Source organism: Cherax quadricarinatus, chromosome 93 (genome assembly GCF_038502225.1).
Source record: "Cherax quadricarinatus isolate ZL_2023a chromosome 93, ASM3850222v1, whole genome shotgun sequence".
In the NCBI taxonomy this organism is placed as follows: domain Eukaryota; kingdom Metazoa; phylum Arthropoda; class Malacostraca; order Decapoda; family Parastacidae; genus Cherax; species Cherax quadricarinatus.
The window spans coordinates 11,335,426-11,359,696 of record NC_091384.1 but is presented as its reverse complement, the minus strand read 5'-3'; the positions used below and the strand labels follow the sequence as shown (position 1 = coordinate 11,359,696).

At 40.4% G+C, this 24,271-nt stretch overlaps 1 protein-coding gene across 1 annotated transcript; it reads right to left on the bottom strand.

The window, feature by feature from the left end:
• Nucleotides 1-253: 253 nt before the first annotated feature.
• On the bottom strand, nt 254-24,062 carry LOC128703527 (zinc finger CCHC-type and RNA-binding motif-containing protein 1). Its single transcript, XM_070104690.1, has 5 exons — nt 23,948-24,062; nt 19,163-19,308; nt 13,108-13,311; nt 3,943-4,165; nt 254-542 (listed from the first exon to the last, which is right to left on the bottom strand). The coding sequence occupies exons 2-5, from the start codon at nt 19,300-19,302 to the stop codon at nt 396-398; spliced, it is 714 nt and encodes a 237-aa protein (XP_069960791.1). The 5' UTR covers nt 19,303-19,308; nt 23,948-24,062; the 3' UTR covers nt 254-395.
• Between the last annotated feature and the right edge of the window lie 209 nt (nt 24,063-24,271).

Here is a 24,271-nt window from a genome sequence, read left to right as displayed (position 1 = left end):
TAAATGGTCCAGGATCAAACAAAACATCTAAAGTTTCTCCAAATTGTTGGATAAAAGGAAAATATGTAGCTTAACCCGTAAACGATCCAAGCAGATCTATGTTCACGTGTAGTGCTCCAAAAATAGATCTACGCTTTTTTACATATTTTCAAACATAACAAAAAAAAAAAAGATCTTTTTTTACATACTATCAAATGTTGAAAAAACGTATATATACGTTTGGACCGTTTACGGGTTAATAATGACAAAAAAATCAGATGCATTATTTATTCAGTAATAAATCAATTTCAGTATTTAATACAATAAATCAGTGAATTATACAGTTCAACACATAGATCAATAAACAGCAAAAGCAAGTCACTAGAGTATGCACTTGGGTAATGGTTTTAGGTGATTTAGCTGTCACTAAATTCCTCTTCATCGCTGAAGTAAGACGACTGTTTGATCTTAGTTCTGTGTGTTGCTGTTGTTGTTGGTTCACTCTTCAAGTGTTCCCCACTTGACAACCTCTTAGTAAACACCTCGGCCTCGTGCAACTCTTGCTGTAAACATTAACTATTATCATTATCAGGAAAAGTAGGCCTCAGACAAGGATGTGTGACGTCACCATGGTTGTTCAATACAATATTTGTAGATGGGGTTGTAAGAGAAGTGAATGTTCGGGTGCTGGCAAGAGGTGTAGAGTTAAAAGATAACGAATCTAACACAAAATGGGGATTGTCACAGTTGCTCTTGGCTGATGACACTGTGATTTTGGGAGATTTTGAAGTGGAGTTGCATTAGTTGGTTGATGAGTTTGGTATGGTATGTAAACGAAGAAAGAGTAGGAAAGAGTAGAGGTGATGAGGATTACAAAAAAATTAGGTAACAAAAGATTGCACATCAGATTGAAGAGAGAGAATATGGAGGAGGTGAATGTATTCAGATAGTATTTAGGAGTGGACGTGTCAGCAGATGAGTCTATGAAAGATGAGGTGAATCATAGAATTGAACTTGTCCATGGAAGCAAAGAGGAGAATGTATGAAAGTATAGTTATACCAACACTCTTATATGGGTGTGAAACATGGGTGGTGAATGTTGCAACAAGGAGAAGCCTGGAGGCAGTGGAGATGTCATGTCTGAGGGCAATGTGTGGTGTGAATATAGTGCAGAAAATTCATAGTTTGGAAATTAGGAGGGGGTGTGGGATTACCAAAACTATTATCCAGAGGGCTGAGGAGGGGTTGTTGAGGTGTTCGGACATGTAGAGAGGGTGGAAGGAAATAGAATGACTTATGAAGGTAGGAAATACAGTGTATGCATGCTGAAGGATAGGTGGGGATGTAACAGTCTTGGAGGTGAGAAGTACAGTGCCTGCACTCTGAAGGATAAGTGAGGGGTAAAGGAGAGTTTGTGTGTGAGGGGTTTGGACTTCCAGCAAGCATGTGTGAGCATGTTAGATAGGAGCAAATGGAGACAAATGCTTTTTAGGATGCCACATGCTGTTGGAGTGTGAGCAAAGTAATATTTATGAAGGGATTCAGGGAAACCGGCAGGCTGGACTTGAGTCCTGGAGATGGGAAGTACAGTGCCTGCACTCTGAAGGAGGAATGTTAATGTTGCAGTTTTATAGCTGTAGTGTAAGCGCACCTCTGGCAAGACAGTTATGGAGTGAGTGATGGAGAAAGTTTTTCTTTTTCAAGCCACTCTACTTTGGTGGGAAACGGCCAATGTATAATAAAAATTAATAAAAAAATTTTTATAATTATTATATTGTAATTATTATATTATTGTAATTACAATAATAGGTAGTTGTTAGAAACAATTAAACTCAGTGAACATGGTATGTCGATGGTAATAATATGGCTGTAAGCTACACTGTTTGTAGCTGGTAGGTATATGCCTGGGATGTAGTCCCTCTGGGACTACAAATAAATACTTCTAACCAACAAGAGTCTTCAATAAAGGTATGTAATGTTCATTTATGTATGTAAAATTATAGTTATTCTCTATAAAAATGTATTTTTTGTTAATATTTTTGGATGTCTGAAACAGATTAACTGGATTTACATTATTTCTTATGGGAAATATTACTTCAGTTTTCAGCCATTTTGGATTTAGGCCAACCTTCTGGAATGGATTAATTACAAAAACCAAGGGTCTACTGCATTATTATTGTTGTTATGAATATTATTATTATTAATTATTATTCTTTCTTTCAACACACCGGCCGTATCCCACCGAGGCGGGGTGGCCCAAAAGGAAAAACGAAAGTTTCTCCTTTTACATTTAGTAATATATACAGGAGAAGAGGTTACTAGCCCCCTGCTCCCGGCATTTTAGTTGCCTCTTACAACACGCATGGCTTACGGAGGAAGAATTCTGTTCCACTTCCCCATGGAGATAAGAGGAAATAAACAAGAATAAGAACTAGAAAGAAAATAGAAGAAAACCCAGAGGGGTGTGTATATATGTGCTTGTACATGTATGTGTAGTGTGACCTAAGTGTAAGTAGAAGTAGCAAGACGTACCTGAAATCTTGCATGTTCATGAGACAGAAAAAAGGACACCAGCAATCCTACCATCATGTAAAACAATTACAGGCTTTCGTTTTACACTCACTTGGCAGGACGGTAGTACCTCCCTGGGCGGTTGCTGTCTACCAATTAATTATTATTATTGGTATATAACACAATGGCCACCCAGAGACATATACAAAAGAGGAAACACATTCACTGAAACTGATTCAATACCTGTCTTACAGAAACAGGCACTGTACTTCTCACCTCCAGAACTGTAACATCCTCACTCATCCTTCAGAGAACAGGCATTGTACTTCCCACCTCCAGAACTGTAACATCCTCACTCATCCTTCAGAGAACAGGCATTGTACTTCTCACCTCCAGAACTGTAACATCCTCACTCATCCTTCAGAGAACAGGCATTGTACTTCCCACCTCCAGAACTGTAACATCCTCACTCATCCTTCAGAGAACAGGCACTGTACTTCCCACCTCCAGAACTGTAACATCCTCACTCATCCTTCAGAGAACAGGCACTGTACTTCCCACCTCCAGAACTGTAACATCCTCACTCATCCTTCAGAGAACAGGCACTGTACTTCCCACCTCCAGAACTGTAACATCCTCACTCATCCTTCAGAGAACAGGCACTGTACTGCCCACCTCCAGAACTGTAACATCCTCACTCATCCTTCAGAGAACAGGCACTGTACTTCCCACCTCCAGAACTGTAACATCCTCACTCATCCTTCAGAGAACAGGCACTGTATTGCCCACCTCCAGAAGTGTAACATCCTCACTCATCCTTCAGAGAACAGGCACTGTACTTCCCACCTCCAGAACTGTAACATCCTCACTCATCCTTCAGAGAACAGGCACTGTACTTCCCACCTCCAGAACTGTAACATCCTCACTCATCCTTCAGAGAACAGGCACTGTACTTCCCACCTCCAGAACTGTAACATCCTCACTCATCCTTCAGAGAACAGGCACTGTACTTCCCACCTCCAGAACTGTAACATCCTCACATATCCTTCAGAATACAGGCACTGAACTGCCCACCTCCAGAAGTGTAACATTCTCACAGTAGCATACCAGGCCAGGGTAGACAGAAGCATACCAGGCCAGGGTAGACAGAAGCATACCAGGCCAGGGTAGACAGAAGCATACCAGGCCAGGGTAGACAGAAGCATACCAGGCCAGGGCAGACAGAGAATGTTGGAGATGTAAGTAGTATAGAGAGTGAACTAAGAACCCTCCAAGCCAGCTATCAGGACAATAGTCAAATATTATATAAAAGCACCTGGTGAATTTCATGATATGTAAAAACTAAATGACTTACCCCATATCTTAGCTTAAAACTAAGATGCTTTCCTGGTATCTTCTATAAGAATAAGATGACTGACTTACATGGTATCTTAATAAAACAAGATAACTTGCCTGATATCTTATAGCTTCACTTAAAGATTCATCTTCAAAGTTGACCTCGTCATCATCTTCCTCACCATCGTCATCACTACCTGGTAATCTCCGGGACTTTTGTGAGCTCTCAGAAAATACTTGTCTTCTCTTTTTGGATTTTTTCTTCACTGGTTCTCTATCTCCCAGGATGTTCTTCGGGCAAGAATAACTTAAGTGACCGGCTTCGCCACACTCGTAACATCTGCAGAAGAATAGGAAATACAGTAGTGCCCCAGTATCCACAGGAGATATGATCCAAGACCTATTAAGGATACCTCAAACTGTGGATAGTTAGCAAACCCTATAGAGGTGGGTCCCCCACTTTAGAGTGCTTCACTTAAGAGCATTTCACTTTAGTGTTTCTTTTACAGCTCTTCACTTTACAGTGTTTCATTTCACAGCTCTTCGGTTTACAGTGTTTCATTTCACAGCTCTTCACTTTACAGTGTTTCATTTCACAGCTCTTCACTTCACAGTGTTTCATTTCACAGCTCTTCACTTTACAGTGTTTCATTTCACAGCTCTTCACTTTACAGTGTTTCATTTCACAGCTCTTCACTTTACAGTGCACTGTTTTACAGCAGTTTTCAACTATACCCATTCTTCACTTCTTCAGACTTCCTACAAAAAAATATATTTACCACTCACTATAAGCTAAGGACGAAAAAATTTAGGTAAGTAATTTGTGTACTGCATATATGCATTTTTTGACCTAGCTCTATTTACTCACTTAATATATGATAGTGTAAACATGTTATCATGCTTCTACAAGTATTTGAAAGTAAAAAGAGGCTGTGTTGCACTTGACAGTGATTTTCACTTTACAGCAGTAGCCCAGAACTCAATCTGTTGTATTAGCAGGGCCCTCCTGTACAGCAGTAGCCAAGAAGCTAACCTGCTGTATAAGCAGGGACCTCCTGTACAGCAGTAGCCCAGAACTCAATCTGTTGTATTAGCAGGGCCCTCCTGTACAGCAGTAGCCAAGAAGCTAACCTGCTGTATAAGCAGGGACCTCCTGTACAGCAGTAGCCCAGAACTCAATCTGTTGTATTAGCAGGGCCCTCCTGTACAGCAGTAGCCAAGAAGCTAACCTGCTGTATAAGCAGGGACCTCCTGTACAGCAGTAGCCCAGAACTCAATCTGTTGCATTAGCAGGGCCCTCCTGTACAGCAGTAGCCAAGAAGCTAACCTGCTGTATAAGCAGGGACCTCCTGTACAGCAGTAGCCCAGAACTCAATCTGTTGTATTAGCAGGGCCCTCCTGTACAGCAGTAGCCAAGAAGCTAACCTGCTGTATAAGCAGGAACCTCCTGTACAGCAGTAGCCCAGAACTCAATCTGTTGTATTAGCAGGGCCCTCCTGTACAGCAGTAGCCAAGAAGCTAACCTGCTGTATAAGCAGGAACCTCCTGTACAGCAGTAGCCCAGAACTCAATCTGTTGTATTAGCAGGGCCCTCCTGTACAGCAGTAGCCAAGAAGCTAACCTGCTGTATAAGCAGGAACCTCCTGTACAGCAGTAGCCCAGAACTCAATCTGTTGTATTAGCAGGGCCCTCCTGTACAGCAGTAGCCAGGAAGCTAACCTGCTGTATAAGCAGGGACCTCCTGTACAGCAGTAGCCCAGAACTCAATCTGTTGTATTAGCAGGGCCCTCCTGTACAGCAGTAGCCAGGAAGCTAACCTGCTGTATAAGCAGGGACCTCCTGTACAGCAGTAGCCCAGAACCAAACCTGCTGTACAAGCAAGGCCCTCCTGTACAGCAGTAGCTCAGAACCTAACCTGCTGTAAAAGCAGGGCCCTCCTGTACAGCAGTTGCCCAAAACTCAACATGCTGTATAATTGGAGCCCTCTTGAACAGCAGTAGCCAAGGATATAACCTGCTGTATAAGCAGGGCCTTCCTGTACAGCACCATCGCCACAAGCACCAGAGAATACCTGACGAGAAGGCAGCAGCGAGTCATGGTATGTGATGAGGCGTCAGAGTGGGCGCCTGTGACAAGTGGGGTTCCACAGGGGTCAGTCCAAGGATCAGTGCTGTTCCTGGTATTTGTGAACGACATGACAGAAGGAATAAACTAAGAAGTGTCCCTGTTTGCAGATGATGAGAAGTTAATAAGGAGAATTCAATCAGAGGAGGATGAGGCAGGACTGCAGAGGGATCTTGACAGGCTGCAGGTCTGGTCCAACAACTGGCTCCTGGTGGTTCAACCCCACCAAGTGCAAAGTCATGAAGATCGAGGTAGGGCAAAGAAGACCGCAGACAGAGTACAGTCTAGGGGGGCCAAAGACTATAAACCTCCCTCAAGGAGTGTGCATAATACCGAGTACATCTGAGGAACACATCAACCAAATAACTGCTGCAGCATCTGGGCAACTAGCAAACCTAAGAATAGCATTCTGACATCTCAGTAAGAAGTCACTTTGGACCCTGTACACAGTGTACATCAGGCACATATTGGAGTACACACCTCCACCTCATCTAGCCAAGCACATCAGGAGACTAGAGAAAGTGCAGAGGTCTGCAATGAGACTAGTCCCAGAGCTAAGGGACATGTCCTATGAGGAGAGGTTAAGAGAATGCAACCTGAAGACACTAGAGGACAGGGGGGAAGGGGGTACATGAAAACTACAAATAAAATATGTACTTAGATGAATCGACAAGGTGGACAGAGACAGGATATTTCAGAGATGGGACACAGCAACAAAGGGTCACAATTGGAAGCTGACGACTTGGACGAGTCACAGGGATGTTAGGAAGTACTACTTCAGCCATAGAGTTGTCATGAAGTGGAATAGTCTGGAAAGTGAGGTAGTGGAGGTAGGTACCATACATAGCTTTAGACCAGGTATGATAAAACTCATGGAGCAGGGAGAGTGACCTAGTGGTGATCAGTGAACAAGCAGAGTTACAGTGCTAGTCACAGCATTATGCCAGGTGAGCACCTTGGCATAATGCCGTGATGAAAATCAAAGGCCTACCATACAGTGGGGTCTTTTTCGTCAGAGCATTATGCCAAGTAGCAGTTGTTAGTATGACGATTTTTTTCTTTTTTTCAAAATATTTGAAGCACTGGGAGAGTGAATGTAGATCAACGTTTGAACAGTTAAGGGGTTAAACTTATTATCTGACATTTATAAGTGGAAACAAATGGAGTTCTGCTTTCCGGAGATGTCTGCTTTCCGGCAGTAGCCTGGAACCTAACTGCCGTATAAGTGGGACCCTACTGTATTATGTTTGCTTTCCTTTTTGAATTTTTATTCACACAAAAAAATAGAACATTTGCTGTTAAGCAGACTATTGAATTACAGCCTCTACTCAATTAACCCTTTCAGGGTCGACAGGCCCTCTCCCAGACTTGTTCTCAGGGTCGAAAATTTTTCAAAAAAAAAAAAAATTATTATTTTTTCTTGTGAAAAGATAGGGCTTATATTTCTAAACATTATAGGCTAAACAAAAAATTTTTACCATCAATACTTACTGAGATATGGAGGCGTGAAGTTGGCAGAAAGTGACTGGCATATTGCCGACTGCACTATTTTGTAAGTTTTTTCTCTTTATTTACTGCACAATAACTGCACAAACACTGTTGTCACTATATTGTTTATAAAGCTTGTTTACACACACAAACAATATAAAATGTTGTTTATTACTATTTTTCTATATTTTCTATACATATATACAGTCACAGTGAATGTTTCTAGACGTTCTGCAGCCTGTGGAACTCTTTGAAACATGGCGTCATGCACAGTGGTGTTTTACACTCCTCACACATAAAACGAGTGTCTCCGCATTGTTGTGGGCATTTTTTTGTATGTGCACAGACGTAACACCTCTTCTGAGCCTTTTTCTTGAAAGCAGTACCAGGCAGTTTTATTAGGAAGTGATCACCATGCTTCAGACGAGAAGGTAGTTGTTGATAATTTAGTGGGTGGTTTTCTATTGCAGGTGTTGCTCCTTGGTAACTGAATACTATTTGTCTGATGACAGACAAACAAAATTTGCCATATGGTGGTTTGTTCCTGGTCCTCATCTTATACATATTATAAGCATTGAGCATGGAAATGTCCAGAAGATGGAAAAAGAGTTTTATGTACCACTTATAACTCTTACGAACACAATCAGCAAACCCAATCTGCATGTCACATTTGTCCACTGAGCGCATATTGAAGGTGTAATTAATCACAGCTGCACGTTATAGAATGGGTTCATTGGTCTCTCTATGCTGCCTGCCAGTGTTTGTCATTTCATTAGGGTGAACTGATGACAACAGTGTGACATCTTGTTTGTCATGCCACCGAAATGCCATGATGTCTATGGCAGCAAACACCTGCACCTCACCTCTACGAGTGCCAGCGTCAAACCTCGGCGTATGTTTACGATTTGCACACACACTGTGCCACACACATCTGTTATGTTCACTTGCAAAAAATCACTGAGTGAGGGGCTTGTGTACCAGTTATCAGTATACAACATATGCCCCTTACCAAGATATGGTTCTATCATTGTTCTAACCACATCACCAGAGATGCCCAATAACTTCCTGGTATTTTGCAATGTATAACTTCCAGTGTACACAATAATATCCAATACAAGACCACTGTAGCAGTCACAAAGCACAAATAACTTTATACCAAAGCATTTCCTCTTGCTTGGTATATACTGCTTGAATGAGAGTCTTCCTTTGAACAGAATCAAAGACTCATCAATAACAAGCTTCCTGAAGGGATGAAAGTACATATTGAATTTCTCTTTCAGATACACAAACACATTCCTAATCTTATACAACCTGTCGTTTCTGTCAGGTCTGGTTTTGCCTGAGAAGTGAAGCATACGTAATAGTAGCACAAATCGATTCACTCGCATTATATCGCTGAAACCTGGGGTTGCAATCAGGCGGTCTGTTGACCAGTATGATTTCACAGTGTGCTTATACACATGTGGCATAAGCATTATTGTGGCAAAGAAAAGATACATCTCAGCCACAGTTGTCTCCTTCCACTGGTGTAGACGTGATTTTGGTGACAGTATTGTGTTTGCCATGGTGTACTTGAAGTATCTGTTGCTTTCCCTGACAATAATTTCCATCAGGGGTTCGTCAAAGAATAACTCGAAACATTCCAGTTCACTGGCATTGTTCCCAAGTGTACAAGATGGCCGTATTCCACTTTGGCTTTCATCAAACTGATGGGGATTTGGAACAAAATTGGCAGCTTCCTGCCAATCCCAGGTGCGGTCTGCTGGTGGGTACTGGATATTGACAGGTGGTTGTGGTTGTGGAGTTTGTGGTTGTGGAGGTTGTGGTTGTGAAGGCTGGTGTGGTGGCCTTTGTTGTAGATCAGCTGAGGCAGTGGTGTGGGTGGCAGCATGGGTGGCAGCATGGCCCACTGCTGGTGCCTCACGGCTGGCACCACCACTACCACCACCATGCACATTTTTCATCCCAATTGCAACACTATCATCATCATTTTCACTATCTGTTCGTGTTGTACAGCCATGGGATGTACTCTGAGATGTACTCCATCCCCTTGGAATACCATATGGCACACTACCAGACCGCATGTACCGTCGTATATACTGACGCTTCACTGGGGAACATTCCACTCACTATCGCTACTGAAACTGTTTTCAAGAGCTTGTAGTTCATATTCACTATCACTATCATCACCAATGTTCACATCTGAGTCCGGGATATGGGAAAGTAAGAGTTTCCTCTTTCGTTCTGGTACAACTGAACATGAAGAAGACAGCCCAGCATCAGAGGTGGAAGGCTGAGGGTCATCTGGGTTTTCCTCACTATTACCGGTATTATGGTCATTAGTTTTGATCACAACCTCATTAAAACCTTGAAACTCATCTTCACTGGCACTTCCATCTGTATTAGCACTGTCACTGGGGAACAAAAGTGTCCCAATTCGCCGAGGAGTGAGGAGTTTCTTACTGCGAGACATGGTGTACTAAAATGACGTTCCCACAATGCACCACTGGATCCCAGAATTTTTTCCTACCGTGCACACTCACCACCCAGACCCACTCTCTCACATCTAGGCCTACCAGCTGTTTCCCACTTGATCTGAAGGTGCTAGAATTTATGCTTACTAGTACGTCAATAACCCTGGCTCGTAAGCCATACTAGTACGTTGGAAACCCTGAAAGGGTTAACGACAGAGTTCCGTTCCTAAGACTACGTCAGCAAACAAATTCATCACTAAGTGAGGAGCATACTATAATGGTAGTGGGTTTGTGTCAACCATCTTTGATATTGTTTTAATGTCATCTATGCACCATTTATAACATTTCTGGTATATTTTTAAATGTTTATACAGTAGTGTTCTGTATATTGTAATAAACAGAATAGAAGAAATCAGCTCTTAATATACATTATTTAGGTATGCATACTGGTCAGAGAGCCCGTTGTAAGTCCAAGTCGTCGGGAAACGACTATACATCACTAAGTGAGGAGAGGTTGTATTGTAATACAGTGGACCCCCGGTTAACGATATTTTTTCACTCCAGAAGTATGTTCAGGTGCCAGTACTGACCGAATTTGTTCCCATAAGAAATATTGTGAAGTAGATTAGTCCATTTCAGACCCCCAAACATACACGTACAAACGCACTTACATAAATACACTTACATAATTGGTCGCATTCGGAGGTAATCGTTATGCGGGGGTCCACTGTAATTGTATAAATAATGTCAGCACATTCATGAACGCATATTATATATTGGCCAGCTGGATGGGTACTGGATGAGTGACGTTATTTGTGTACTCTGGAATACAGTTGACCCCTGCGAATTCACGGCTCCAAATTCGCCGCTTCAGTGATTCACAGATTTTTCCTTAGAACCTAACTAATAATTGTTCGCAAAAATCCCTGTAAATCTGCAGAATTTTTTTGGCTTTTTTTGTGGCAATATGCAAGTTTTTATGTGTTTTAATGCTAAATATTAAAAAAATATAATTTAATAATTTTGTAACATAAATATTAACATAAATTGAGCAAAATTTGCATATAAAATTTAATAGTTACTACTTTTTCTAAATTAAATTACAGTGGACCCCCGGTATTCGATGGCATCGGTATTCAATAAATCCAGTATTCAATGCATTTTAACACAAAAATTTTGCCTCGGAATCCGATCGAAAACCCGGTATTCGATGCGATTCGTACGAGACGTGTCCATGTGTGGCCTGAACTGCCCTGTGTGTGCGAGTGTTTACAAGCCAGCCAGTGTGCACGCATCTCAGGATACATTCAGTACATTCCATATTATCACTGTTTTTGGTGCTTGTTTCTGCAAAATAAGTCACCATGGGCCCCAAGAAAGCTTTTAGTGCCAACCCTGTGGTAAAAAGGGTGAGAATTAGTATGGAAATTAAGAAAGATTTTGAAGGGTTTGGGGCTAACCCTGAGAAGCCTATGCCAGTTGTGGAATCCATTGTGCCTACTTCAAAAATTAAGGAAATGTGTGCACAGTGGGTTGAACTGCAAACCTTTATGGATGAAAATCACCCTAACACAGCTATTGCAAGCAGTGCTGGTGACTACTACACTGACAATGTTGTGACCCATTTTAGACAAATCATAAAGGAACGGGAGGTACAGAGCTCTATGGACAGATTTGTTGTGCGACAGAGGTCCAGTGACTCTCAAGTTGGTCCTAGTGGCATTAAAAGAAGAAGGGAAGTAACTCCAGAAAAGGACTTGCTACCTAAAGTCCTAATGGAAGGGGATTCCCCTTCTAAACACTAACACCATCCACAGTCTCCCCTCCTCCCATCCCATCAATCATCACCAGATCTTCATTAAAGGCAAGTGTCAATTGTTCTATTGTTATTATTCTATTGTTATTGTTGTTATTGTAATTATTCTATTGTATTAAACTTAATATTTCATGTGGTAAAATATTTTTTTTCATACTTTTGGGGGTCTTGCATGGATTAATTTGATTTCCATTATTTCTTATGGGGAAAATTGATTCGCTTTTCGATATTTTCGGTATTCGATGAGCTCTCAGGAACGGATTAATATCGAATACCGGGGGTCCACTGTATTACCATATATTTACTGTACGTATACCAAAGAAAACAGGGTTGCATGAATTACAGTATACCAAAGAAAATGGGCTTGCATGAATTACAATACATATGGGAGTAACATCAGTATTTTACATTCTAGCACTGCAGGAGACATACTACAGTACTGTATATGGGTTTATCTTTATTCTTCTTTTTTTCTTAAGGGTGATGTATGAAGCCGAGTTTGAAATTAAATTAAAGTGTTTTAGGGGTATATTTAGGATTTAAACTATAAAAATAGGTATTTTTTTAACCGTGTCCAGAATCTGCGGTTTTTTCAATTTCACAGGTGGCCTTGGAACGTAACCCCCGTGAATTTGGGGGGACTACTATATTGGCAAAAGCTCAACATTTCTGCTACTTTGAGCTCAATTTCACACTACTTTCATTCCTGAAACAAATCAAAATCATCACTATTTCTGTAATATATCTTCAGTTCTATCAAATGAGACCAAGGAACCAAGAATATAAAACCGATACAAAAATACACCACAAATTCGCCATTTTAAACCAAATAAACAGTCAGTTTTTTTCCAATCATACACTACATAAAGCAGGATTCTTTTATACGGTGCACACTCACCACACAGACCCATTCTCTTATATGTAGGCCAAAATTTACCACTCACTGCTAATCTGAGTAAGCTGAGCTCATCACGGCACACACCTCGAAAGGACTGATAAATTACGCTAAGTCAAGAATTATCACTCTTTCACTAATGGGAAGCACTTCACAGTTTTCTGAGGCTTTAAAGAACTGTCACCATCACTACTTTTGTTTTTTGGTGTCATTATTAAGCAAAATGAAGGATTATTTTCAGGCTATGAAAAACCACAGATAATTGAAACCATGGGAAACCAAATCTATGGATACCAGGGTTCTACTGTGCATCAAAGCTAACACTATCTTGGTTTCGATAACCCGGACTTGCATGTAATGTTAATTAAATTGCTGCAATAAAAACCTCACTTAGGACCACCACATTTATTTAACAAACTCTTAAATGATTAAATTTAAATAAAGCATTAGTCAAAAATTTACAAACTTGACTGATAATAGCTTACCTAGACTTATCAGGATACTCTCGTCTTCTGATAAATTCAGGAGCTCGTCCATTGTCCTTGGCAATGCTGGCCTTCAAGGTGCGACCAAACATTTCACAGCCATCTGTCCCTCTCACACACGCTTGAGCATCATCACGCGTCAGGTACAACATGAAGGCAACACCACGGCTCTTTCTAGTGCTCTTATCTCTCAGTACTGTCACTCTGAAGTACAGTAAAGTGCAGTAATACTTGTAGATTAACTCGGTAATGAACAAACACATACTACACAAGCAAACGAATTAACTCATAACAAAACATAATACAGGAGGGCCCCGCTTGACAGTGTTTTGTTTTACAGTGTTTCACTTCACAGCTCTTCATTTTACAGTGTTTTGCTTTACAGCTTTATAGTGCTTTATAGCTCTTAGTTTTATAGTGTTTCGCTTTACAGCTCTTTGTTTTACAGTGTTTCACTTTACAGCTCTTTGTTTTACAGTGTTTCACTTTACAGCTCTTAGTTTTACAGTGTTTCGCTTTACAGCTCTTTGTTTTACAGTGTTTCATTAATACAGTGGTTTTCAATTATACCCATTCTTCATTTATTTAGACTTCTTACAACGCATATATTCACCACTCACTATAAACTAAGGATGAAAATATTTTAAGGTAAGTAATGTGTGTACTGTATATGCATTTTTGTGGCCTAGCTCTATTGTTCACTTAATATATGATAGTGTAAACATGAAAAAAAGTATGTCTCACTTTACAGCGACTTTACAGCAGTAGCCAGGAACCTAACCTGCTGTATAAGCGGAGCCCTCCTGTATTCTTAACAAATGATGCAATAATCAGAATGCTTAATTCTATCAACACATTCCCAAAAATATATGTCCAATAGGCCTCTTTACTGACCTAAGAAAAGCTACTGAAACAATAGACCACAACATCCTTCTCCTCAAAAGTTGAAAATTATGGAGTAAGCAGCCATAAAGTCAACCTTAATGACATATAACTATAAATGAGTGCATAGTGAAGCAATGAACTAAGCATAGTGGTGTAGCAACATGGTTGTAAAGGTAAAGATATAGATTTTATTTCTTTGCAATGTTTACAATGTGTGATTACAATTTTGAATTAGGTACAAAGAAAGCCACTATCATGCCAGAGCATTTCGGGCAGACTAAACCTAATGTTTACACACTACTTAATACTAGAGATACTGAGGGTAGTAGATTTTTATTATACATCATTTTTCTTATTACAACAGATATGTAGCTAGTAGTTTGCAGTAATTAAATTTATAGTTGAGATGAGGTACATAAAAAATTACAGTATTACAATTGAGCACAATTTACAATAGTGAAATAGAAACATTTTTTAAGTTTGAAGTAAAGCTTAAATAACTGAACAATTGTAAATTATTTAGAAATTTTTTTGACTTGCTGGTAGGTAATAAAGCATAGCGTTTGTTTGGTTAATTTTGTGTGATGAAGTGATTTCTAAGTAAAGCCTTAAATTGATTTTCAGACAGGGACCCTTTTGTATGTTCAGGCAATGAATTCCTGATCTTTGGACCCTTTATATGCATAGCATATTTGCATAGGAAGAGATGGACACGAGGGATATTAAAGAGTGTTTTGTGCCTTGTGTTATGCCTGTGTATTCTATTGAAGTTATCAAGGAGGAGTTTGTGAGGAGGGTTAACCCTTTCAGGGTCCACACGCCCTCTCAGAGACTTGTTCTGAGGGTCCCACAAATTTCAAGAAAAAAAAAATTAGCGGTCTCAACGATGTTTACACATCGGCAATTTTGCTCACTTTGAGCCCTATTTTCGGCCAATTCCAATGTACTAGTCGACAAAAATCATAACTATTTTGCTAGAACTCCATTTTTTCTATCGAATGAGTACAAGAAACCACCAATTTACTGATTTCAACTATCCAATACAGTGGTCAGAATTTAGCAATTTTGCCAATTTCACACAAATTTCAAAAGATGCCAATTTCCAAATAGGGTCCAGAATAAACAAGAAAGATATTCCTGGTACTAAAATAACATTTCCTCTGTTCATTAGTCACGTCCCCAGGCCCCTGTTACATTTCTTTTGCTTTCCACTTTGAATTTTTATTCTCACAAAAAAAAAAAAGATTTACTGTTATGCAGACTACTGCATTAGTGTAGAAATGGTATATATAATATCAGCACACTTGTGAAAGAATATTAGACTCATCAGTTGACGTGCATTGGACACGTGGCATGATTTGCTTACTTTTGAACTTTGGCAAAAATCGAACATTTCTGCTACTTTGAGCTCAATTTCAAGGTACTTTTCATTGTGAAACCAATCAAAATCATCTCAATTTCTGTAATATGTCTTCCATTCTATAAAATGAGACCAGGAAAACTAGAATACAACCATAAACACCATACAAAAATGCAGTGCAAAGTCGCTGTTTTAAACCAAAAACACGGTCAAAGTTTTTTTTTTCTCATTACGCACTGTGTGCTGCAGGATTTTTTTTATACTGTGCACAATGACCACATAGACCCATTCTTTCACATGTAGGCCTACCAGCTTTCTCTCGGTAGATATGAAGGCGCTAGAATTTAGGCATACTAGTACAGTGGAAATTTAAATATCGAACTTAATCCGTTCCAGGAGTTAGTTCTAAATTCAAAAAGTCTGAAAAGCGAAGCAATATTTCCCATATAAAATAAGGGAAATACAATTAATCCGTTCCAGAAACCCAAAAATATTCACAAAAAAAATACATTTTATAGAGATTAATTATAGTTTTACATACAACAAATAGTGTTCAATTATGTATTAATAAATTTAAATAACATATAAAATAACATTTTATTTACCTTTATTGAAGACTGGTGATGGCATCTGGAAGATAGGGAGGAGGAGAGAGGGAGTTGGGGTTAGTGAATGGAAGGAGAATCCCCCTCCATAAGGACTTTAGGTATCAAAGCCCTCTCTGGGGTTACTTCCCTTCTCTGTCTTTTAATGCTACTAGAATCAGCTTGAGAGTCACTGGACCCCAGTCTCACAAAATAACTGTCCACAGTCCTCTGTTTCTGGTGCCTCTTTAAGATTTCCCTAAAATGGGACATGGTTCTGTCACTGAACTTGTTGCAAAGATGGCTTGTTTCAGCTTGCTCAGGGTGGCACCTCTCCACAAACATTTGGACATCATTCCACTTGGACATCATTCCACTTCTGTATTATTTCCTTCTTCACATCTATGAAATAATCATAAAATGTTTGAATGAGAGTGCAGGTTAGTGTTCACTCAAGCATCAACAAAACCAGACTGGCTCACGGTGCCTGCGTGGGGACGCGGACAAAGTGGGGTGCCGGACAGGTTCGGTACCCGGCGGTTCGAAAATAGGGGCGAGTTCAATAATAGAGACAAAGTTGGTTCGAAAAAAGGGTTCTACTTTCGAAGAGTTCAATAAGCGATACGTTCGAAATTTGAGGTTCCACTGTACGCCAATAACCCTGGTGTGTAAGCCGTACTGGTACGTCAGAAACCCTGAAAGGGTTAAAGATCGAAAACCAAAACCTCGTCATTGTGGTTGTGTACAAGTCTCCGCATGCAACTTCCCAGCAATTCCAGGAACAGCTTTTATACTACTCAAGGGCTTTACTGTTTGCTATGATGAAATTAAGTGGGGCACTTTTCATGATTTTCTGCTTAGTCCACTCATTCAAAAATTCTTCTGTCATATTTAGCAGTTCTGATCTTTTGACATTCCTTTCAGGAGGTCACAACCTGGGTTATTTGTTGCACAAGTTCTAATATTTTGTCATTCCTTTTAACCCTTTGACTGTTTTCGACGTATAAATACGTCTTACGAGCCAATGTTTCTGATGTATATATACTCAATAATTCTAGCGGCTTCAAATCAAGCGGGAGAAAGCTGGTAGGCCCACATGTGAGAGAATGGGTCTGTGTGGTCAGTGTGCACCACATAAAAAAAATCCTGCAGCACACATTGCGTAATGAGAAAAAAAAACTCTGATCGTTTTTTTGGAATAAAACGCAGATTTTGAGGTGTATTTTCGTATATTTATCGTTGTATTCGCGTTTTCATGGTCTTAGGTGATAAAATGGAAAACATATTACAGAAATAGAGATGATTTTCATTACTTTGACGATGAAAACGACCTTGAAACTGAGCTCAAAGTAGCGGAAATGTTCGATTTTTACCAATGTTCAGGAGTAAATAAATCACACCACACGTCCAATACATGTCAACTGGGGAGTCTAATATTCTTTCACTAGTGCACTGATATTATTTATACCATTTTTACAATAATGCAGTAGTCTACATAACAGTAAATTTTGTATTTTTTTTGTATGAATAAAAAATCAAAATAGAAAGCAATAATAATATAAGAGGGGCCTAGAGATGTGACTAATGAACAGAGCATATGTTATTTTAGTGCCACGAATGTCTACCTTGTTTATTCTGGACCCTATTTTGAAATTGGCATCTTTTTTAGTTTGCGTGAAATTGGCCAAATTGCCAATTTCTGACCACCATATTGGGTAGTCCAAATTAGTAAATGGGAGGTTTCTTGTACTCAGCTGATAGATAAAATAGAATTCAAAAGAAATAGCTATGAGTTTGGTCAACTGGAACAATGGAATTGGCTGAAAATAGGGCTCAAAGTCGGCGAAATCGCCGATACGCATATGTCGCCGAGACCGCTAACTTCGCGGGAGCATAATTCCATGAGTTTTCGACCAAATTTCGAACTTTTGGTGTCATTACCATCGGGAAAATATTCTCTATCATTTCATAAGAAAAAATATTTTTTTTTTTTTAAAAATTGAGCAACATAGAATGAGTTTCAGAGAGGGGCCTGAAACAGTCAAAGGGTTAAATGTACTAATACAGCCTCTCCTCACTTAACGATGGAGTTCCGTTCCTAAGACCAGGTTGTTAAACAAATTCGTCGCTGAGTGAGGAGCATACTATAATGGTAGTGGGTTTGTGTCAACCATCTTTAATATTGTTTTAATGTCATCTATGCACCATTTATAACATTTCTGGCATATTTTTAAATGTTAATACAGTAGTATACTGTATATTGAAATAAACAGAACAGAGGAAATCAGCTCTAATATACATTATTTAGGTATAAATACTGGTCAGAGAGCCCATCATAAGTCCGAGGCATCGGTAAATGAGTACGTCGCTAAGTGAGGAGAGCTGTACTTCGTTCAGGGGAGTGGCTCGTGCCATCTCCATCACATGTACTCCACTTTTACACATATCTAAGGTCCCAGTTTCTCTCAAAACACAGACTTTCAAGGTAAGAGTATGCTTCATCTTGGCATTCTCAACATCGCTGGCATTCCTCATGGGTGCCATGGTTATTATCCAGAGACAAGATGCACTGACGAAAAAAATTTAAAAAATCAATTTATTAACATGACTGAGTATGGAATGAAGAAAAAGTCACAATACCATGACTGGAACAACACACAAATAACCCGCATATGGGAGAGAGAGGCTTATAACGACGTTTCGGTTAGTCTTGGACCATTTACAAAGTCACACTAACACAAAAGAGAATGGTATGAGAGTCATGCACATACACGACAGTGTGGGCTTATTATTATAATAATAAAAAAGAAGCATTGAACCCACTAAGGTCATACAGCGCTGCACAACAGCGTGGGGAGGTTGTTTATTACATTAAGAGACTAGGCCTCCCTTTAAAACAATGGTCATGCCTGTAGGTTGGCCAGAAGGCAGGGCTGAAAGATCCTAAAGATTGCCCTATTTTCCCCTAAATTTACACGCAAGTCCTTCGGAGCATTAGGGTATGTTTGCCCCCAAAAAATTAAGTGTCAACAGATCACAACTTAACAGAAAAAGTGTCAACAGATCACATTTTAGCAGAAAAAGTGTCAAACAGATCACATCTTAACTGAAAAAGTGTCAAACAGATCACATCTTAACTGAAAAAGTGTCAACAGATCACATCTTAACAGGGGGCTGCAAAAACACAAAAAAAAAATCACAGGAAAAATATATAATTTTACATTACCTAACAAGTTTTCCAAACTTTTCAAAAATTTGATATAGATCTGTGTTAGTGAGACTGAAGGGCAAATTGGAGACATAGACGGTGGTGCGGCTCGGAGCCAGACTCTGCCTTCCGCTTGATCCTCCTCCAAGAACGGACATTGTTTTCTGAAAAATTAAAATTCAGTGAGAGATCAATTGTAATTTGTTCTCAAGGTGTTAACCTCAGATTTCTCCATCATTGTGTCCATAAATATGTATATGTTCCTCCATCATTGTGTCCATAAATATGTATATGTTCAAGTGAACATATACATATTTATGGAATATATACATATTTATGTACAGTGGACCCCCGGTTAACGATATTTTTTCACTCCAGAAGTATGTTCAGGTGCCAGTACTGACCGAATTTGTTAACATAAGGAATATTGTGAAGTAGATTAGTCCATTTCAGACCCCCAAACATACACGTACAAACGCACTTACATAAATACACTTACATAATTGGTCGCATTCGGAGGTAATCGTTATGCGGGGGTCCACTGTATATGTTCCATAAATATTTATGTATATGCTCAAATTAATATTTTGTCTTCCACTGGTTGCATTATGTTCAATTGAACATTTTGTCTATCATTGGTTGTAGTATTATGTTCAATTGAACATTTTGTCTATCATTGGTTGTAGTATTATGTTCAATTGAACATTTTGTCTATCATTGGTTGTAGTATTATGTTCAACTGAATATTTTTAGCTTTATTTCCAAACATAAAGTTTGAGTGTAAGTTTATTGACTGTTTTCCAAATATACAAACTTACTACCATTAACTGTCTACATGTGGTCTACCATCAAGTGTCTACATGTGGTCTACCATCAAGTGTCTACATGTGGTCTACCATCAAGTGTCTACATGTGGTCTACTATCAAGTGTCTATATGTGGTCTACCATCAAAGAGTCTACATGTGGTCTATTTTTAATAATTTTTATCTCGTTTCAACAAAAAAAAATTGTTTACAAATACATTGAAAATAACGCAACAGACATTTCCAGCAATGTATTTGCCAGTTGCAAATTATTTTAGCATAAGACTGATAGAGTCATACGTCTGGCAGCGAGCATCTGGGGGACTGCAGCTCTGCAGCTCCTACGGATGAGCCGCCACTGCCACCTGGTGGGGTGTCCCAATGGCTAAAACTCCCATTTCACACACGGAGGGCCCGGGTTCGATTCCCGGCGGTTGGAAATATTTCGACGCGTTTACTTACACCTGTTGTCCTGTTCACCTAGCAGCAAATAGGTACCTGGGTGTTAGTGGACTGGTGTGGGTCGCATCCTGGGTGTTAGTGGACTGGTGTGGGTCGCATCCTGGGGGTTAGTCAACTGGCGTGGGTCGCATCCTGGGGGTTAGTTGACTGTTGTGGGTCACATCCTGGGGGACAAGATTAAGGATCCCAATGGAAATAAATTAGACAGCCCTCGATGACGCACTGGCTTTCTTGGGTTATCCTGGGTGGCTAACCCTCCGGGGTTAAAAATCTGCAGAAAATCTTATCTGCCTGCTACCCGTCCCCTTTCCACCTAACGGCAGTACGTAAGTGCCAACCTTCTTGTCTGTGCTCATATAAAAAAATGGTTATAAATACGACCATAATGATTTAAAGGGGTGGAGAGGCAAGCCAGTAATAACACCAGGAGGCAGCTCTAATAAAAACTCACACTCACACGAGCTTTTAAATCTCTGCACAAAATTCAATTTAAACCAGCAAATAATAGAGCCTACTAGACTGGAGAATACACTAGACCTCATCTTCACTAACAATGATGATCTGATAAGAAATGTCACCATATCAAAAACAATATACTCAGATCACAACATAATTGAGGTTCAGACATGTATGCGCGGAGCCCCAGACCGACATAATGAGATTAGTCATGAGGGAGCATTCACCAAATTCAACTTCAATAACAAAAACATAAAGTGGGACCAAGTAAACCAAGTCCTAACCGATATAAGCTGGGAAGATATACTAAGCAACACAGACCCCAACTTATGCCTAGAACAGATTAACTTGGTGGCACTCGATGTATGCACAAGGCTTATTCCTCTAAGAAAAAGGAGGAGTAGATGTAAAATAGAAAGAGACAGGCGCTCCCTTTACAGGCGACGGAAAAGAATAACAGAGCGGCTAAAAGAGGTCAATATATCTGAAATGCGTAGGGAGACACTGGTCAGAGAAATAGCAAGCATCGAACTTAAGCTAAGGAATCTTATAGGAGTCAGGAATTGCGGGAAGAACTAAAAGCCATAAATGAAATCGAAAGAAACCCAAAGTATTTCTTCTCCTATGCTAAATCAAAGTCGAGAACAACATCCAGTATTGGGCCCTTACTTAAACAAGATGGGTCCTACACAGATGACAGCAAGGAAATGAGTGAGCTATTCAAGTCCCAATATGACTCAGTTTTTAGCAAGCCGCTAACCAGACTGAGAGTCGAAGATCAAAATGAATTTTTTATGAGAGAGCCACAGAATTTGGTTAACACAAGCCTATCTGGTGTAGGTAGTAGGTTGGTAGACAGCAACCGCCCAGGGAGGTACTACCGTCCTGCCAAGTGAGTGTAAAGCTGAAGCCTGTAATTGTTTTACACGATGGTAAGATTGCTGGTGTCTTTTTTTTATCTGTCTCATACACATGCAAGATTTCAGGTATGTCTTGCTACTTCTACTTACACTTAGGTCACACTACACATACATGTACAAGCATATATATACACACCCCTTTGGGTTTTCTTCTATTTTCTTTCTAGTTCTTGTTCTTGTTTATTTCCTCTTACCTCCATGGGGAAGTGGAACAGAATTCTTCCTCCGTAAGCCATGCGTGTTGTAAGAGGCGACTAAAATGCCGGGAGCAAGGAGCTAGTAACCCCTTCTCCTGTATATATTACTAAATGTAAAAGGAGAAACTTTCGTTTTTCCTTTTGGGCCACCCCGCCTCGGTGGGATACGGCCGGTGTGTTGAAAGAAAGAAGAAGCCTATCTGATGTTATCCTGATGCCAAATGACTTCAAACAGGCGATAAATGACATGTCCATGCACTCTGCCCCAGGGCCAGACTCATGGAACTCCGTGTTCATCAAGAACTGCAAGAAGCCCCTATCACGAGCCTTTTCCATCCTATGGAGAGGGAGCATGGACACGGGGGTCGTCTCACAGTTACTAAAAACAACAGACATAGCCCCACTCCACAAAGGGGGCAGTAAAGCAACAGCAAAGAACTACAGACCGAAAGCACTAACATCCCATATCATAAAAATCTTTGAAAGGGTCCTAAGAAGCAAGATCACCACCCATCTAGAAACCCATCAGTTACACAACCCAGGGCAACATGGGTTTAGAACAGGTCGCTCCTGTCTGTCTCAACTATTGGATCACTACGACAAGGTCCTAAATGCACTAGAAGACAAAAAGAATGCAGATGTAATATATACAGACTTTGCAAAAGCCTTCGACAAGTGTGACCATGGCGTAATAGCGCACAAAATGCGTGCTAAAGGAATAACAGGAAAAGTCGGTCGATGGATCTATAATTTCCTCACTAACAGAACACAGAGAGTAGTCGTCAACAGAGTAAAGTCCGAGGCGGCTACGGTGAAAAGCTCTGTTCCACAAGGCACAGTACTCGCTCCCATCTTGTTCCTCATCCTTATATCTGACATAGACAAGGATGTCAGCCACAGCACCGTGTCTTCCTTTGCAGATGACACCCGAATCTGCATGACAGTGTTTTCCATTGCAGACACTGCAAGGCTCCAGGCGGACATCAACCGAATCTTTCAGTGGGCTGCAGAAAACAATATGAAGTTTAACGATGAGAAATTTCAATTACTCAGATATGGTAAACACGAGGAAATTAAATCTTCATCAGAGTACAAAACAAATTCTGGCCACAAAATAGAGCGAAACACCAACGTCAAAGACCTGGGAGTGATCATGTCGGAGGATCTCGCCTTCAAAGACTACAACATTGTATCAATCGCATCTGCTAGGAAAATGACAGGATGGATAATGAGAACCTTCAAAACTAGGGAGGCCAAGCCCATGATGACACTCTTCAGGTCACTTGTCCTATCTAGGCTGGAATATTGCTGCACTCTAACAGCACCTTTCAAGGCAGGTGAAATTGCCAACCTAGAAAATGTACAGAGAACTTTCACGGCACGCATAATGGAGATAAAACACCTCAATTACTGGGAGCGCTTGAGGTTTCTAAACCTGTATTCCCTGGAACGCAGGAAGGAGAGATACATGATTATATACACCTGGAAAATCCTAGAGGGACTAGTACCGAACTTGCACACGAAAATCACTCACTACGAAAGCAAAAGACTTGGCAGACGATGCACCATCCCCCCAATGAAAAGCAGGGGTGTCACTAGCACGTTAAGAGACCATACAATAAGTGTCAGGGGCCCGAGACTGTTCAACTGCCTCCCAGCATACATATGGGGGATTACCAATAGACCCCTGGCAGTCTTCAGCTGGCACTGGACAAGCACCTAAAGTCGGTACCTGACCAGCCGGGCTGTGGCTCGTACGTTGGTTTGCATGCAGTTAACAGTAACAGCCTGGTTGATCAGGCTCTGATCCACCAGGAGGCCTGGTCACAGACCGGGCCGCGGGGGCGTTGACCCCCGGAACTCTCTCCAGGTAAACTCCAGGTATAAACTAGCAGGGGCCTAGTTGATAGTGCCAGGGCAGTGCCACAACTGTGCTTCTTGTTAGCAGTGCCACAGGGCCATACCTTACAGTGACACACGAGAAAAACACTCCAATGTGGCAGGAAAACTGGTTTTCCTATATGATAAACACTGAGGTAGATGTTGTCCTCGTCTTGTTGTTGTTGTTGTGAGGTTATAAAGGCCACTGACGACTTACACTGTATCTTGTCTTGTTGTGAGGTTATAAAGGCCACTGACGACTTACACTGTGTCCTATTTTGTTCTGGTTTGTTTGTTTAATACCTTTATTATGCATACTGATCAAAATATCGACTTGGATGACAGCCAATAAACTTACGCTTAACACTGACAAAACCTACTATATTATGTTTGGTAGCAGAGCAGGA